Source organism: Pelophylax lessonae, assembly GCF_965119305.1.
Source record: "Pelophylax lessonae genome assembly, chromosome: 11".
NCBI lineage: Eukaryota > Metazoa > Chordata > Amphibia > Anura > Ranidae > Pelophylax > Pelophylax lessonae.
In genome coordinates this window covers 119,128,607-119,145,175 of record NC_138778.1, presented here as the reverse complement: position 1 = coordinate 119,145,175, position 16,569 = coordinate 119,128,607, and the positions used below count along the sequence as shown (strand labels likewise).

General features: G+C 47.1%; 1 protein-coding gene across 1 annotated transcript in view; it reads right to left on the bottom strand.

The window, feature by feature from the left end:
• The window catches only part of DHX58 (DExH-box helicase 58), a 112,061-nt gene that overhangs the window by 38,819 nt on the left and 56,673 nt on the right, over nucleotides 1–16,569 (bottom strand). Inside the window, exon 8 of the mRNA XM_082271563.1 lies at nucleotides 12,365–12,514. Within this exon, the coding sequence (XP_082127689.1) occupies nucleotides 12,365–12,514 (150 nt within the window). The remainder of the gene's footprint in view (nucleotides 1–12,364; nucleotides 12,515–16,569) is intronic.

Genomic DNA, 16,569 nt, shown 5'->3' with positions numbered 1-16,569 from the left:
GCCGTGGCTGTGACTCCCGCACTCACGTACGGCAGTGACGCCTTTGTGGCTCAGCCAATCAAGCAGCAGCAGTCTGCGACCCAGAAGTGTGCAGACGGAAGCCTCTGCAGCGGTGACAGCGTGCCCCTGAAGGGCTTTGTTTCAGGGTAAGTCTTTCATTGCACATTGCAGGGGCTGTGTCATATGCGACGCAGGTCCAGATTCTGTGGATTGCTCATTCATCACTCAGCACTGCAGCTCTGTGTGATCTATCAGCTGTGCTATATATCTATAAAAGCAGCAGCTGCCACACAGCCGCAGTACTGAGTGATCTGTTATGAATGAATGATCAGCGCTGTTTGTTCATTCATAATAGTAAAAGATCATTCAGGGTCACAACTATGTGTGTCTATCAGTGGCTGAATTTACCTTATAGAGGACTGGCAGATACTTTACAAAAAGCCACTGACCTAAGTGATCTTTTACTATTATTAAAGCAGAGTTCTGGCCTGAAAATCGATTTTGGGCCATCCGCTTGCTGAGTGCAACCTGAAAAAGAAATGGATACTGCAGATTTTTTCTTTTTGGTCACTTACCTTATTATAGAAGAAAATATACTCACCTTCCTTCCACTTCCTCCCTCTGTGGCCCACGCCGTCTCTTCCGGTTTGCGATGACTCCTGGGAGCTGAACGTCATTGCTCCCAGGAGTCAATGCGCCTGCACCAGTGGTGTACCTAGAGCATTTGGCACCCGGGGCGGATCCTATATCTGGCACCCCCCCAACTTTAAAATGTAAAAACACCCACAAAAAATTGTAATGTTTTCAAGAATATGTTTTGCACAAATTTCACAGCCCCCCATCACAGTGCCCCTTGCAGTCTGCCCTCCGTCTCTGCAATCACAGTTCCCCCTTTTGCACTCTCTGCCTCCCCTGCACAGTCCTACCTTCAGCATAGATAGATAGCTAATATTCGCAATGTGTTTAAGTTTGAGTAAGAGATTGGAGACTTGCTAAAGGAGATATTCAGAGACTACAGACATGATACAAGAGATGGTCAGAGACTGAGGACATGATACAGGAGATGGTCAAAGACTGAGGACATGATACAGGAGATGGTCAGAGACTAAAGACATGATACAGGAGATGGTCAGAGACTGAGGACATGATACAGGAGATGGTCAGAGACTGAGGACATGATACAGGAGATGGTCAGAGACTGAAGACATGATACAGGAGATGGTCAGAGACTGAGGACATGATACAAGAGATGGTCAGAGACTGCAGACATGATACAGTAGATGGTCAGAGACTGAGGACATGATACAGTAGATGGTCAGAGACTGCAGACGTGATACAGGAGATGGTCAGAGACTGCAGACATGATACAGTAGATGGTCAGAGACTGAGGACATGATACAGTAGTTGGTCAGAGACTGCAGACGTGATACAAGTGATGGTCAGAGACTGCAGACATGATACAGTAGATGGTCAGAGACTGCAGACATGATACAGTAGATGGTCAGAGACTGCGGACATGATAGAAGAGATGGTCAGAGACTGAGGACATGATACAAGAGATGGTCAGAGACTGCAGACATGATACAGTAGATGGTCAGAGACTGAGGACATGATACAGTAGATGGTCAGAGACTGCAGACGTGATACAGGAGATGGTCAGAGACTGCAGACATGATACAGTAGATGGTCAGAGACTGAGGACATGATACAGTAGTTGGTCAGAGACTGCAGACATGATACAAGTGATGGTCAGAGACTGCAGACATGATACAGTAGATGGTCAGAGACTGCAGACATGATACAGTAGATGGTCAGAGACTGCAGACGTGATACAGGAGATGGTCAGAGACTGCAGACATTAGTACAGTAGATGGTCAGAGACTGCAGACCTGATACAGTAGATGGTCAGAGACTGCAGACATGATACAGGAGATGCTCAGAGACTGCAGACATAATGCAACAGATGGTCAGAGACTGCAGACATGATACAGTAGATGGTCAGAGACTGCAGACGTGATACAAGAGATGGTCAGAGACTGAGGACATGATACAGGAGATGGTCAAAGACTGAGGACATGATACAGGAGATGGTCAGAGACTGAAGACATGATACAGGAGATGGTCAGAGACTGAGGACATGATACAGGAGATGGTCAGAGACTGAGGACATGATACAAGAGATGGTCAGAGACTGAGGACATGATACAGGAGATGGTCAGAGACTGAGGACATGATACAAGAGATGGTCAGAGACTGCAGACATGATACAGTAGATGGTCAGAGACTGAGGACATGATACAGTAGATGGTCAGAGACTGCAGACGTGATACAGGAGATGGTCAGAGACTGCAGACATGATACAGTAGATGGTCAGAGACTGAGGACATGATACAGTAGTTGGTCAGAGACTGCAGACGTGATACAAGTGATGGTCAGAGACTGCAGACATGATACAGTAGATGGTCAGAGACTGCAGACATGATACAGTAGATGGTCAGAGACTGCGGACATGATAGAAGAGATGGTCAGAGACTGCAGACATGATACAGTAGATGGTCAGAGACTGCAGACATGATACAAGAGAGGCTCAGAAACTGCAGACATGATACAGTAGATGGTCAGAGACTGCAGACGTGATACAGGAGATGGTCAGAGACTGCAGACATTAGTACAGTAGATGGTCAGAGACTGCAGACCTGATACAGTAGATGGTCAGAGACTGCAGACATGATACAGGAGATGCTCAGAGACTGCAGACATAATGCAACAGATGGTCAGAGACTGCAGACATGATACAGTAGATGGTCAGAGACTGCAGACGTGATACAGGAGATGGTCAGAGACTGTAGACATGATACAGTTGATGATCAGAGACTGCAGACAGGATACAGTAGATGGTCAGAGACTGCAGACAGGATACAGTAGATGGTCAGAGACTGCAGACATGATACAGGAGATGGTCAGAGACGGCAGACATGATACAGGAGATGGTCAGAGACTGAGGACATGATACAGTAGATGGTCAGAGACTACAGACATTATACAGTAGATGATCAGAGACTGAAGACATGATACAGTAGATGGTCAGAGACTGCAGACAGGATACAGTAGATGGTCAGAGACTGCAGACATGATACAGGAGATGGTCAGAGACGGCAGACATGATACAGGAGATGGTCAGAGACTGAGGACATGATACAGTAGATGGTCAGAGACTACAGACATGATACAGTAGAGGATCAGAGACTGAAGACATGATACAGTAGATGGTCAGAGACTACAGACATGATACAGGCGATGGTCAGAGACAGCAGACATGATACAGGAGATGGTCAGAGACTGCAGACATGATACAGGAGATGGTCAGAGACTGAGGACATGATACAGTAGATGGTCAGAGACTACAGACATGATACAGGAGATGCTCAGAGACATGATAGAAGAAGGAAGAGCACTAGGGGGGCCGGAGAGCACAGACAAACCAGAAAGCACTGGAGGAGCTGAAGGGCACGGTGGGGGGGGGGGTGACTGGAGAGAATTAAGAAGGACTGCAGACATGATACAGTAGATGGTCAGAGACTGCAGACGTGATACAGGAGATGGTCAGAGACTGTAGACATGATACAGTTGATGATCAGAGACTGCAGACAGGATACAGTAGATGGTCAGAGACTGCAGACAGGATACAGTAGATGGTCAGAGACTGCAGACATGATACAGGAGATGGTCAGAGACGGCAGACATGATACAGGAGATGGTCAGAGACTGAGGACATGATACAGTAGATGGTCAGAGACTACAGACATTATACAGTAGATGATCAGAGACTGAAGACATGATACAGTAGATGGTCAGAGACTGCAGACAGGATACAGTAGATAGTCAGAGACTGCAGACATGATACAGGAGATGGTCAGAGACGGCAGACATGATACAGGAGATGGTCAGAGACTGAGGACATGATACAGTAGATGGTCAGAGACTACAGACATGATACAGTAGAGGATCAGAGACTGCAGACATGATACAAGTGATGGTCAGAGACTGCAGACATGATACAGTAGATGGTCAGAGACTGCAGACATGATACAGTAGATGGTCAGAGACTGCGGACATGATAGAAGAGATGGTCAGAGACTGCAGACATGATACAGTAGATGGTCAGAGACTGCAGACATGATACAAGAGAGGCTCAGAAACTGCAGACATGATACAGTAGATGGTCAGAGACTGCAGACATGATACAGTAGATGGTCAGAGACTGCAGACGTGATACAGGAGATGGTCAGAGACTGCAGACATTAGTACAGTAGATGGTCAGAGACTGCAGACCTGATACAGTAGATGGTCAGAGACTGCAGACATGATACAGGAGATGCTCAGAGACTGCAGACATAATGCAACAGATGGTCAGAGACTGCAGACATGATACAGTAGATGGTCAGAGACTGCAGACGTGATACAAGAGATGGTCAGAGACTGAGGACATGATACAGGAGGATACAGGAGGACTGCAGACATGAGACAGGAGGACTGCAGACATGATACAGGAGATGGTCAGAGACTGAGGACATGATACAGTAGATGGTCAGAGACTACAGACATGATACAGGAGATGCTCAGAGACATGATAGAAGATAGAAGAGCACTAGGGGGGCCGGAGAGCACAGACGAACCAGAAAGCACTGGAGGAGCTGAAGGGCACGGTGGGGGGGGGGGGGGGGTGACTGGAGAGAATTAAGAGGGGGTTTGGAAAGCATTGTAGGGGGGTTGGAAGGTGCAGGGGGTGGAGAGCACTGGGGGGACAGGGAGCACTTGGGGGGCGAGCAGGGAAAACCAGGGGGGTGGAGAGCACTGGGGGGACAGGGAGCACTTGGGGGGATGGGCAAGGAAAATCAGGGGGGTGGAGAGCACTGGGGGGGACAGGGAGTACTTGGGGGGCGAGCAGGGAAAATCAGGGGGGTGGAGAGAACTGGGGGGGGCAGGGAGCACTTGGGGGGGTGGGCAGGGAAAATCAGGGGGGTGGAGAGCATTGGGGGACAGGGAGCACTTGGGGGGCGGGCAGGGAAAATCAGGGGGGTGGAGAGCACTGGGGGGGCAGGGAGCACTTGGGGGGTGGGCAGGGAAAATCAGGGGGGTGGAGAGCACTGGGGGGGACAGGGAGCACTTGGGGGCGGGAAGGGAAAGCCAGGGGGGTGGAGAGCACTGGGGGGGTCAGGGAGCACTTGGGGGGCAGGCAGGGAAAACCAGGGGGGTGGAGAGCACTGGGGGGGGGGACAGGGAGCACTTGGGGGGCGGGCAGGGAAAACCAGGGGGTGGAGAGCACTCAGGGGGGGATTAGGAGCACTGGAGGGGGTTAAGAACACTGGGGGGCCAGCAAAAGAAGTTGTATAGGAGGGGGATGGGGCAGCTGCATATAGATGAATTGATCTTTCCCTATTCTTCCTGCAGGAGTGAGAGGAGGAGAATCAGTTGTTCAGCAGGCAGCTGCAGGAAGAATAGAGAAAGATGAATTCCTCTATATGCAGCAGCCCCATCCCCCTCCTATCCAGCACACACACTTGGGCAATGGGCACTTTTCTTCCTTCTTCCCGCTGAGGCTCCGCCCCCTTCTTCCCGCTGAGGCTCCGCCCCCTTATCCATGCCGCGGCTCCGCCCCCCACTAGCAGCACGGACTGAAGGAGCTGCCACTGCAGCTGCCTTCACACTGCGGGATCTGTCTGAACACACCGGGCAGGACACCGGCTGACACCCCCCAGTGAGTGGCACCCGGGGCAGGCCGCCCCCCCCCCCATTGGTACGCCACTGGCCTGCACCGACCCCGCTCGTCACTTCCGGTGCAGGCGCGGCATTCCCTGCTAAACGGCTTCTGGGCAGGGATGCCGCGCCTGCACCGGAAGTGACGAGCGGGGCCGGCGCAGTGCATTATGGGAATCCGAAGTCACGGAAAAGGACACAAAGAGGGAAGCTGCGGCTTCAGCTGCCCACACCTGAGATGGCAGCGCTGGAGAAGAACTTTTCAAGGTAAGTATTTCTTCTTATAGGTAAGTGCGACCTGGGACAGTTCAGAGGCTATCCATTATGGAATGTACTAGCCCTGATTGTCCCAGGGGTATTTTTAGCTAAAATTGAACCCCGGAAGACGGAACTCTACTTTAATAAACAAGCAGCGCTGATTGTTCATTCATACTAGTGGCAAATCATTCAGTTCAGAGAGGGGACAGGGCTCTGTGCTGGCTGTACCTCTCCTCCTATAATTTGGGCATCAAAAGAAGGTGGAGCTACAGCCAGCATATAGAGGTGTATTTTGGAGACAATGGGGCCACCAATAAGAAGGGGGCCAAGTGCTATATGCACTTGGTCAACAGGGAAGTTAAATTTAAACATATTTAATAATAGTTCCTTTTTTTTGGTACATTTCACTTGTGTATCTCCGACTCTTATGATGGTGACAAATTTTCTTTACCCTCTTGCCTACTGGGCACTTTCACCCCCTTCCTGCCCAGGCCAATTTTCAGCATTCAGTGCTGTCACACTTTGAATGATAATTGTGCGGTCATACAACACTGTACCCATATGAAATTTTTATTTACTTTTGAAAGCCAATTTCTTTTGGTGGTATTTATTGTTACTGGCTTTATTTATTTTTATTATTTGCTAACCAAACCAAAAAAAACACATTTAAAACAAACAAAAAAAAAAAAAAACTTTCTTCGTTTCTGTTTTAAAATTGATAAGGCGGCACTGATGGGCACTGATAGGCTGCACTGATGGGCACTGATATGCTGCACTGATGGACACTGTATGGCACTGATGGGGCTGTACGATAAGCAGCATTTGTTTATATGTGATGAGCTGTGATTGGACACAACTGATCACATGGTAAAGAGCCGCTGTGATTGGCCCTTTACCTAGAACTGTGATCAGCTGTTTTCGAAGGACACCGCAATCACAGAGCACCCATGATGTGTGCCCCAAGGGCATGCAGCTGGGCAGGGTAACCATGCAGGATAACTGGGCTGTATCTATCTTTCGGCCATAGCATGGTCAGCAAGTAGAGTGACCACTTGTCCTGGATTACCCAGGACAGTCCTGCATTTTGCAGGTCTGTCCCGGGCACCTTCATTCTGGGAAATAACAATGTCCTGGAATGAAAATAACACAGCTGATGCAGCCATTCCCAATCCTGCATCAACTGCCGATGAAGTCATCCCGGTGCGCAGCGCGGCACCCTGCCTCTCCTGGAGAAACACAGCAAGGAGTGGATAAAGCCCCCTCCTAGTTGGGCGCTTCCACAAAGGAGGAGCTGTTGACCTTAGCCAGCTCTGTTTTCCTTCCTTCTGCCACTGATGTCACCCCCAGGCGGGTGGCCGTTCCTTCAGTGCACAATGCGCTGATGAGTCATCGGCTGCATTAAAAGTAAATACTGTATCTCCTATACGGTGCAAGTTTAGGAGATATTTACAGTACCTATAGGTAAGCCTTATTAAAGGCTTACCTATAGATACAAGTTATAAGAGAGGGTTTACAACCTCTTTAAATACTAGTAGGCTGAATTTAGTTCTGTACATGTGCATTTACTGCATTGTGCATGGATTTGTACATATCAAGTAGGGGAAGCTCGTTTTAGATTCGTCTTGAGGCCTCATTCTTTCCAATTTTTACTTCAGATCCCACAAGTCATTTGTAATCCTTTTGTAGTCTAAATTATGTTTTTTTTATGCAACTTTAGTGCCTTCATTATAAAAAGATGTGGTTAATATATGTTAGTCTAACATTGAAAGAACTACACTCTGTTAACAAGGCTTAGGAGTGTGTCCATGGGAATGTTTGACCATTCTTCCAGAAGCGCATTGGTAAAGTCAGGCACCGATATGGACGAGAAGGCCTGGCTTGCAGTCCAAGCTCTAATTCATCCAAAGGTGTTCTATTAGGTTGAGGGCAGGCCAGTCAAGTTCCTCCACCCCAAAATTGCTCATTCATGTCTTTATGGACCTTGTTTGTGCACCGGTGCGCAGTCATGTTGGAATAGGAAGGTGCCATACCCAAACTGTTCCCAAAAAGTTGGGAGCATGAAATTGTCCGAAATGTCTTGGTATGCTGATGCCTTAGAAGTTCCCTTCACTGGAACTAAGCTGCCAAGCCCAACCCCTGAAAAACAACCCCACACCATAATCCCCTGTCCACTAAATGATTTGGACCAGTGCACAAAGCAAGATCCATAGCGATGGATGAGCGAGTTTAGAGTGGAGGCCTCCAAAGAGTCCTGACCTCAACCCGATAAAACCTATTTGGGATGAATTAGAGCGGAGACTGCAAGCCAGGCCATCTTGTCCACATCAGTGCCTCACCACACAAAGGCGCTTCTGGAAGAATGGTCAGACATTCCCATAGACAAACTCCTAAACCTTGTGGACAGCCTTCCCAGAAGAGTTGAAGCTGTTATGCAGCTGAAAAAGGTGGGCCAACTCAATATTGAACCCTATGGACTAAGACTGGAATGCTATAAATACATTTTGTAATATAGAGTATGTGGCACTTGGACAAATCATGTCTCAGGGTCTGATCAGGAAGCCACAGCTGTTCACTGTGAATGGCTGCAGCTTTCCCATCAGATCCTGAGACAAGAACGGTATACCGCGGCTGGGGTGGGAGAAATTTAGATGGGGCAACTGATTTTAGTCTTGCCTTGGGCAGCACAAAACCAAAATACACCACTGCATATACTGTACACCAATGTCTGTAATTTTCTGTCTGCTTGACTGGTCTGCTTGACTTGTCTATTTGTCTATTATGGACTGTGTTCATTAATATCTACAGCTGACCTTTACAGGGTAAAAGTATAGTTTCACTTTAGTGATAAGGCATCCTAGGAGTAGGCCTGTTATTGCATCCTATGTATACCATAGTGAAAGCTCCTATAAGCAGTGTTGGGACTGCATAGTTGAACACACCGTAGCACCAGAACTGTGGTGTAAATAGCTCCATTCACAAATATAGACAAAAGTTTCATTATTCCATGTAGTAAAATGCTTGGTAAAATTATAGTTATTGCTCTTTTATAGTAACATAATTTTAAAAATGGTTGGAAAAAACACAGGTCCATCGAGTTCCATTTTCAAATGTGTTATGCCTTCATATAGGCACCCAAAAGTCCTACTAAGAATTCTGTATGATGTTTTACTAGGCTGAAATTTCAAAGGCATAGGCCATAACAGGTAGTGTGTGTGAGATTTTTATTCTTACAATTCCCATAGCTCTGTATAATCTGCTTCCTAAAGAAGACAACTAACGTTTTTTGAAGTTGTTGACACTCTCAGCTAGTATCTTTTTCAGGGGAATTTTTACTGCTCTAACAATTACGAACTCTTTCCACAATCTAAAGTTTAAACCTCCTTTCTTCTAACCTCAAATCAAGGCCTTGTGTCCTCTTCAGTGAACTTACATTAAACTGATTATTACAGCTCTTATGGTTGCCATTCACATAAAGGGACTGTTCAATACAACATTTGTTATGAGGAAAGGTCCATAACTTTCTGAAATCAAATCAGTAAATAGGTGGTTCCATCAGTAAATTATAACTTTATGAACTATAGTAAGAAAACAGTAGTGATTGAGCCTGGAATAACATCTGATTAAATAAGACCAAATAGATCCATTTCTTTCTTGTTTGTTCTTTGTTTTCTGTACCAAAGAATTGTCTGAAAATTATTAAATCAGTAACTGAGGGATTACGTAAAAGACAGAAAAAACAAACAAAATTGCCTTTAGGCACTAACTCAAGCGCTCACAATGGACAGCTGGAAGAAATGAGTCATGCACATACAGTGGCTGCAAAAAGGTTGTGAGGCATGAGAAACTGTCAACTCTTGAAATAACAGAAAAAAGGTTGCAAAGGATTAGCGACTGTCATGGAATTTCTCAAAAATGAAAAGCACAAGTTCCAGTGTATGATCCACATTGATATAACGTGTATGATCCTCTTGATATAAAAGATCGGGGGAACATCCACAGAGAATTGCAAACAAGTGACCAAGGCGCTGGACCAATAATTCTAAAAGTTTATTTATTAAGCATTAGGTAAAACTTACACGGATGTCTTGGATTCTCCAATTTCCTTAAGAATTGCTGTGATCTACCCCCTGGACAGGTATCAACTTTTCTTGATGACTTCTCTGCCTGGCTACCCTATTTCCTATTTTCTCTCTTCTGAAATCCCCACAATTATTCTTGGTGACTTCAACGTCCCTCCTGCTACGTCTAAACTTCCTAAGTCTAACAAATCGTTCAACCAATATAAATCTGCCTTTCAAAAATACAAATCTTGCCTCCACACTACCAAGCAGACCAATTTTATCACTCTCATTAACACCTCCCCGTCAACTCTTCTTTACCTTTAACTCTCTACTTCGTCCTCCACTGCCTCCACCCACTAACTCACTCACTGCCCATGAGATTGCCAATCACTTCAAAAAAAAGATTGATTTAATTTGTAATGAAATCTCCACTCTACAGATATACCCCCCCCCACCCCCCACTTACCACCTCATGTCCACAGGTACAATCAACACTCCCCTTATTCAATTCTGCTATTATAGACAAGGTTGCTAAACTTATTTCTAACGCCCTTCTAGCCACCTGTCCCCTAGACCCAGTTCCCTCTCAAATACTGCCGTCACCCTCCGGCTCTATCTCTAACCTACATCTTCACTCTCTCCCTCTCTTCTGGCATCTTCCCCCAAAACATGCACTAGTCATCCCCATACTTAAAAAGCCTTCCTTGGTCCCCGCCAATCTTAACAACCTATGTCCCATCTCCTTGTTCCCTTTTTCCCCCAAACTCCTTGAACGCCTGGTCTGCAACCAAGTAGACCACCTCATTAAGAATAACCTTCTTGATCCCCTTCAGTCTGGATTTCATCCTCAGCACTCCACAGTAACTGCTCTCCTAAAACTCACAAACGACTTACTACCAGCAAAAACCAATAGACACCAATAGACCCTATTCTGCACTCCTACTTCTAGACCTTTTAACTGCCTTTGATACAGTTGACCACCCCCTCCTCATAAAAAAAAAAAAAGTCTACGTCTTCACACATAAAACCAAATAAAACGTATTGAAAAAAAAACGACTTCTTTGGTCTCCGTGGCTGTGCTTTTCGCTGGCTTCAATGTCACTGACAATTCTACTTCCTCCTCTCCTCTTCCTTTCTCTGTCGGGGCCCCTGGTTCTGTTCTTGGTTCTCTCCTATTCTCAATCTACACCTCCTCCCTGGGTCAGTTGATTTCCTCCCATGACTTTCAATATTAAGTCTGACGACACCCAAATCTTTCTCTCTACTCCTCAGCCCATCAGTCTCCTCACGCATCACTAATTTACTAACTGACATATCAGTCTGGATGTCACACCACTTCCTCAAACTCAACCTGACCAAAACCGAGCTCATAATATTCCTTCCCCATGTGCTCCTTTCACTGACTTCTCTGTGAAGATCAATGGCACAACCATCAACCCATCCCCGCATGCCAGGGTGCTAGGTGTTATCCTGGACTCTGAACTCTCGGCCTCACATCCAATCGCTGTCCCAAAAATCCAAAGTCAACATCTCAAAAATACGCCACAAAGCTCCTATTTCACTCCCTGGTTATCTCTCGCCTCAACTACTGCAACTCCCTCCTCATTGGCTTACCTTTAAATAGGCTATCCCCTATTCAGTCCATCATGAATGCTGCTGCCAGACTTATCCACCTTACAAACTGCTCAGTGTCTGCTACACTTCTCTGCCAATCCTTCCATTGGCTGCCACTCACACAACAAATTAATTTAAAATACTAACAATAACTGACAAAGCCATCCACAACTTGGCCCCCAGCTACATCCCTATCCTAGTCTCAAAATACCAAGCAAATTGTTCTCTTTGTTCCTGCCAAGACCTCCTGCTCCCTCCTTGTCATTTCCTCCCATGCTCACCTCCAGGACTTTCCCCAAGACTTTCCTATACTTTGGAATTCCCTACTCCAATCTGTCTGACTATCTCCTACTTTATACACTTTTAGGCGATCCCTGAAAAAGTTTCTCTTCAGAGAAGCCTATTATCCTGCCTCCACCTAACAACTGTACTTTTTTTTCTCTATCAGCTCATCCCCAACAGCTTTTACCTTTTGTTTCACTTGACCTTCTCTTTTAGATTGTAAGCTCTAATGAGCAGGGCCCTCTATTTCTATTTCCTTCTGTATTGTATTGTAACTGTACTGTTTGCCCTAACGTTGTAAAGAGCAGCGCAAACTGTTGGCTCTCTATAAAGCGTGTTTAATAATAATAATAATAATTTTCTGCATCACCCCTGCTGCAGTGATATCTTACCTGCACCATTGATATTTCGTTAGTCATAAGACCATAACGTACAACAATATTACATTCTGGGATATCAAGGCCTTCCTCCGCAATGCTAGTCGCAATGAGCAGGTTTAGCGAGCCTTTACGAAACATTTTAATGACATCCTGTTGCTGATTCTGTGAACACAGATAATGAATACAAAATATTACTTGAAACAAAGGCAATTTAAAAATTGATTTAGCCATGGGATTACCATAAGAGTTAAAATGTTTTATTTGCAAAGCAATATCAGCATGAAGATGCTGGAATAATGGGATTTTTGATTTACAATCCATTTCTCTGATGTTCATTGATGGACACAGCCCCTGATCTTCATAACCATTGGGTTATACTGCCCCATACAGGAGAAAAAAAATTCTAGCTAAGCCTATGCGCAGTCCCAGGGGGTATACGCTCTCTCCCTGCTATAGGTACTGAGTTTTACTACAAGCAGTGTCAGAAGAATTACAACTCCACAGAGGGGTGGGTGCTGTGTCCGTCAATGAACTTCAGAGAAATGGATTTTATGGTAAGTCAAAAATCCCAGTTTCTCTTTCGTTCACTGACGGACACAGCTCCTGATTTTCATAACTATTGGGATGCCCCAAAGCAGTGTTAAAAATTAGGGGAACAGCAAAAAAAAAATTCCCCAGGCTAAACAGTAGCCAACCAGGCAACAGGAGCTTAACCAAAACAACTGGAGCCCACCTGAAACAAACCATACACCCTCAAATAGGATTAAGTCCTCTAAACAGCAGCCTGCAAAACCTTGCGGTCAAAAGAAGCATCCGCAGGTGACAACAAATCGACTTTATGGAACTCTGTGAAAGTGTGCACCGACGACTAGGTGGCCGCCCTGCAAACCTGCATCACTGACACCTGATGACGGCAGGCACTAAGTGCCAAATAGAGTGCGCCTTGACAGGGAACGGAGGAACCTGACCCCTGATGGATCAGGCCAGAATAACCGTCTAGAAATGGTCGCAGAGGAAGTGGACAACCCTTTCCGGGGCCTATCCGCGAGCATAAATAGTGAGTCTGACTTCCTAAAAGACTCTGTACCTGTCAGGTACACCCTATCTGCCCAGACCACATCCAAGGCATGCAAGGCAATTTCCTTCAGATGTTTAGGCCTGGGACACAGGGTAGGCAAAACAATGTCTTCATTCAAATGAAAATCAGAGACAATCTGTGGGAGGAGGACAGACAGGGACGAAGAACCACCTTATCTCTGTGAATCACCAGGTAAGGTGAACGACAGGATAACGCCGCCAGTTCTGACACCCTGCACACAGGGGTGATAGCCAACAAAAAGGCCACCTTCTGAGACAGCGAGAGCAAGGGAATCTCCCGAAGATTCTCAAAGGAAGGCTTCTGGAGGACCGAAAGCACCAAATTGAGGTCCCAAGGCGGCAAGGGAGACCGCACTGGAGGAACCAAATGTCGGATACCCTGAAGAAAGGTACGATCTGAGGAGTGTGTGGCCAAGGGTCGTTGGAAGAAGACCACCAAAGCCAACACCTTGCTTTTGATGGTACTCAAGGCCAATTTCTGTTCAACCACCTGTTGAAGGAATATCAAAATCTGAGCCACCGAGAAGGAGCACAGATGAACCTCAAGAGACTCACACCACGCAATGTATGTCTTCCAGGTACAATGGTAGATCTTCCTAGAAGTAGATTTCCTAGCTTTTAACAGCATAGAAATCTCGGACTCAGATAAACCTCTATCCATCAGCACCTGCCGTTCAACAGCCAAGCCGTCAAAGCCAGCGACTGTAAAGCAGGATGGAAGATTGGTCCTTGGGACAGCAGATCCTGCCTGAGAGGAAGCTTCCAAGGAATGTCGGCAACCAGCCACGGTGAGGCCAGTCCGGAGCCACTAAGATGACCTAAATGCCTTCTGCTATGATCCTGCATAGAAGTCTTGGCAGAAGTTTAAGAGGAGGGAAGGCGTAAATCAGATGATACTGACCCCACGGGGCCACCAGAGCATCTGTGGCACCTGTCAGAGGATCCTGTGACTGAGCCACAAACCTCTGCACGTTTCTGTTCAGCCGAGAAACCAACAGATCCCAACGCCTGCCGAGTGCCAACTAAGGTAATCCGCCTGTCAGTTTTCCACCCTGGGAATGTATATGATGGAGAGGGCTGGAAAGAACCATTCTGCCCACCTTAGAATGCCGGTTACCTCCAGAGATGCCAGGACACTTTTTGTGCCCACCGGGTGATTAACATAAGCCATGGCCGTGGCACTGTCCGTTTGACTGTGCACTGGATATCCCTGAAGACGATCCGTCCAATGGCTCAGGCACAGTCTGATCGCTCGGAGTTCCAATACATTGATCGGTAGTCTGGACTCATCCAGTGTCCAGATCCCTTTAGCAGAGTTTTTGCCAACGACACCTCCCCAGCCGAATAGGCTGGCATCCGTGATGACCACTGTCCAATACAAGGGAAGGAAACATTTGCCCAGCCGAAGCGCCGGAGAACGAAACTACCATATCAGGGACTCCCTAGTTCCCCGGCTCAGCCAGATCTGATTGTTCAGAGTCTGCGGTGTCTTGTCCCATTTGACCAGAATCTCCCTTTGCAGGGTCTTCGTATGGAACTGTGCAAACGGAACCACATCGAAGGTAGACACCATCAGGAACAGCACCAGCATGCATGCAAGTCTGGGGGGATAACCATCTGCTTGACAGCAGGGGACGAAATTGCAGCCTGCAATTTCTGGACTTTGTCCAGAGGAAGGAGCCCTCTGGCTAAGACCTAGTCCAGAATCGGACCCAAATAGTCCAGCTTTGTGGATGGAACCAGAGCAGACTTCTGAAATTCAGAATCCACCTGAACTCCCTCAGAGTTCGTATAGTGATTTCAAGATTTTCCACCAGAGCAGTTGGGGCCCCTGCTCGCAGAAGGAGTTCGTCCAAGTAGCCCAGTACCGCTATCCCCCGTTGGCATAATGCTGACACTTTTGTGAAGACCGAAGAGCAGAGGCGAGACTAAAGGGTAACGCCACAAACTGATAATGCTTCTCTCCCACGGCAAAGCGGAGGAAGCTTTATTGGAATGTGAAGGTAAGCATCCTTGATGTTGATAGAGGCAAGAAAATCCCCCTGCTGCAGGGAAGCCACCACTGTGCGAATGGATTTCATCCTGAGCTTCTGTACTCCCACAAAGCAGTTCAGCACCTTGAGGTCCAGGATTGGACACACCTTGCCTTCCTTCCTGGGAACTGTAAACATGTTTGAGTAAAAACCCTGCAAACAATCCAAAGTCAGAACCGGGACAATCACCCAACAGGTCTTGTACTGCCCCGAACAGACCCTATAAATACTCTGGGGACAGGCGCAAGTTGGAAGGAAAGAACCTTGCCAGGGGAGTTAAACCCAATCTTGTAGCCGGACCGAATTACTTCATGGACCTACTTGCCTTGTACCAGGGAAGTCCATGGAAGCGGAAACCAACAAAGACATCCCCCCACCCCTGATAGGGGTGAAGGCACACCTTCATGCTGAAGGAGCCTTGTCCACGGGTCTGGAGAGCCCGCTCTTGACCTGCCAGACCAGGTTCGTGTGGATCCTCTAGAAGAGGCCATGAAAGGCTTCGAGCCCTTGTCAGTCAACCCTGAGGGACAAAAAAAACTTCTTATGAGCCGAGGAGGGCCCACGGCTACAGCGAGGTTCCTTGCTCTTAGTAGCCTGGGGAAGAAATGTACTCTTTCCCCCTGTGAGACCTGATTTCATCCAGGCTAGCCCCAAACAGGCAATCCCCTTGAAAGAGGAGATAGGTCAAGGCCTTTTTTGAAGTCTGGTCCGCAGACCAGCATTTAAGTCAAAAGACACATCGAAAGACCACTGCTAAAACAGGGAGCCGAGCCACTAGGGGAGCCTGTCTGCCATAAACTGCAGCCCCTGGACAACCAGCTGGTCTGCCAGCTCAGCAAAGGCGGGGGAGATGTTCTCCCTCTGGGTCACGGCGTAAAAGCTTAGCCCACTTGGTCAGAGTTTCCGACACCAGGGCAATGGTGAATACCGGCCTCAGTGCTGAACCAGCCAGAGTGTACATATTGTGGGCAACAGCCCCTGCCTTCCTGTCAGCCGACCCTTAAAGGCCGGGGACTCTTCAACCGGGATGATGGTTGCCTTGTTCAATCTGGAAACTGGAAGGTCCACCACCAGTGGAACAGTCCA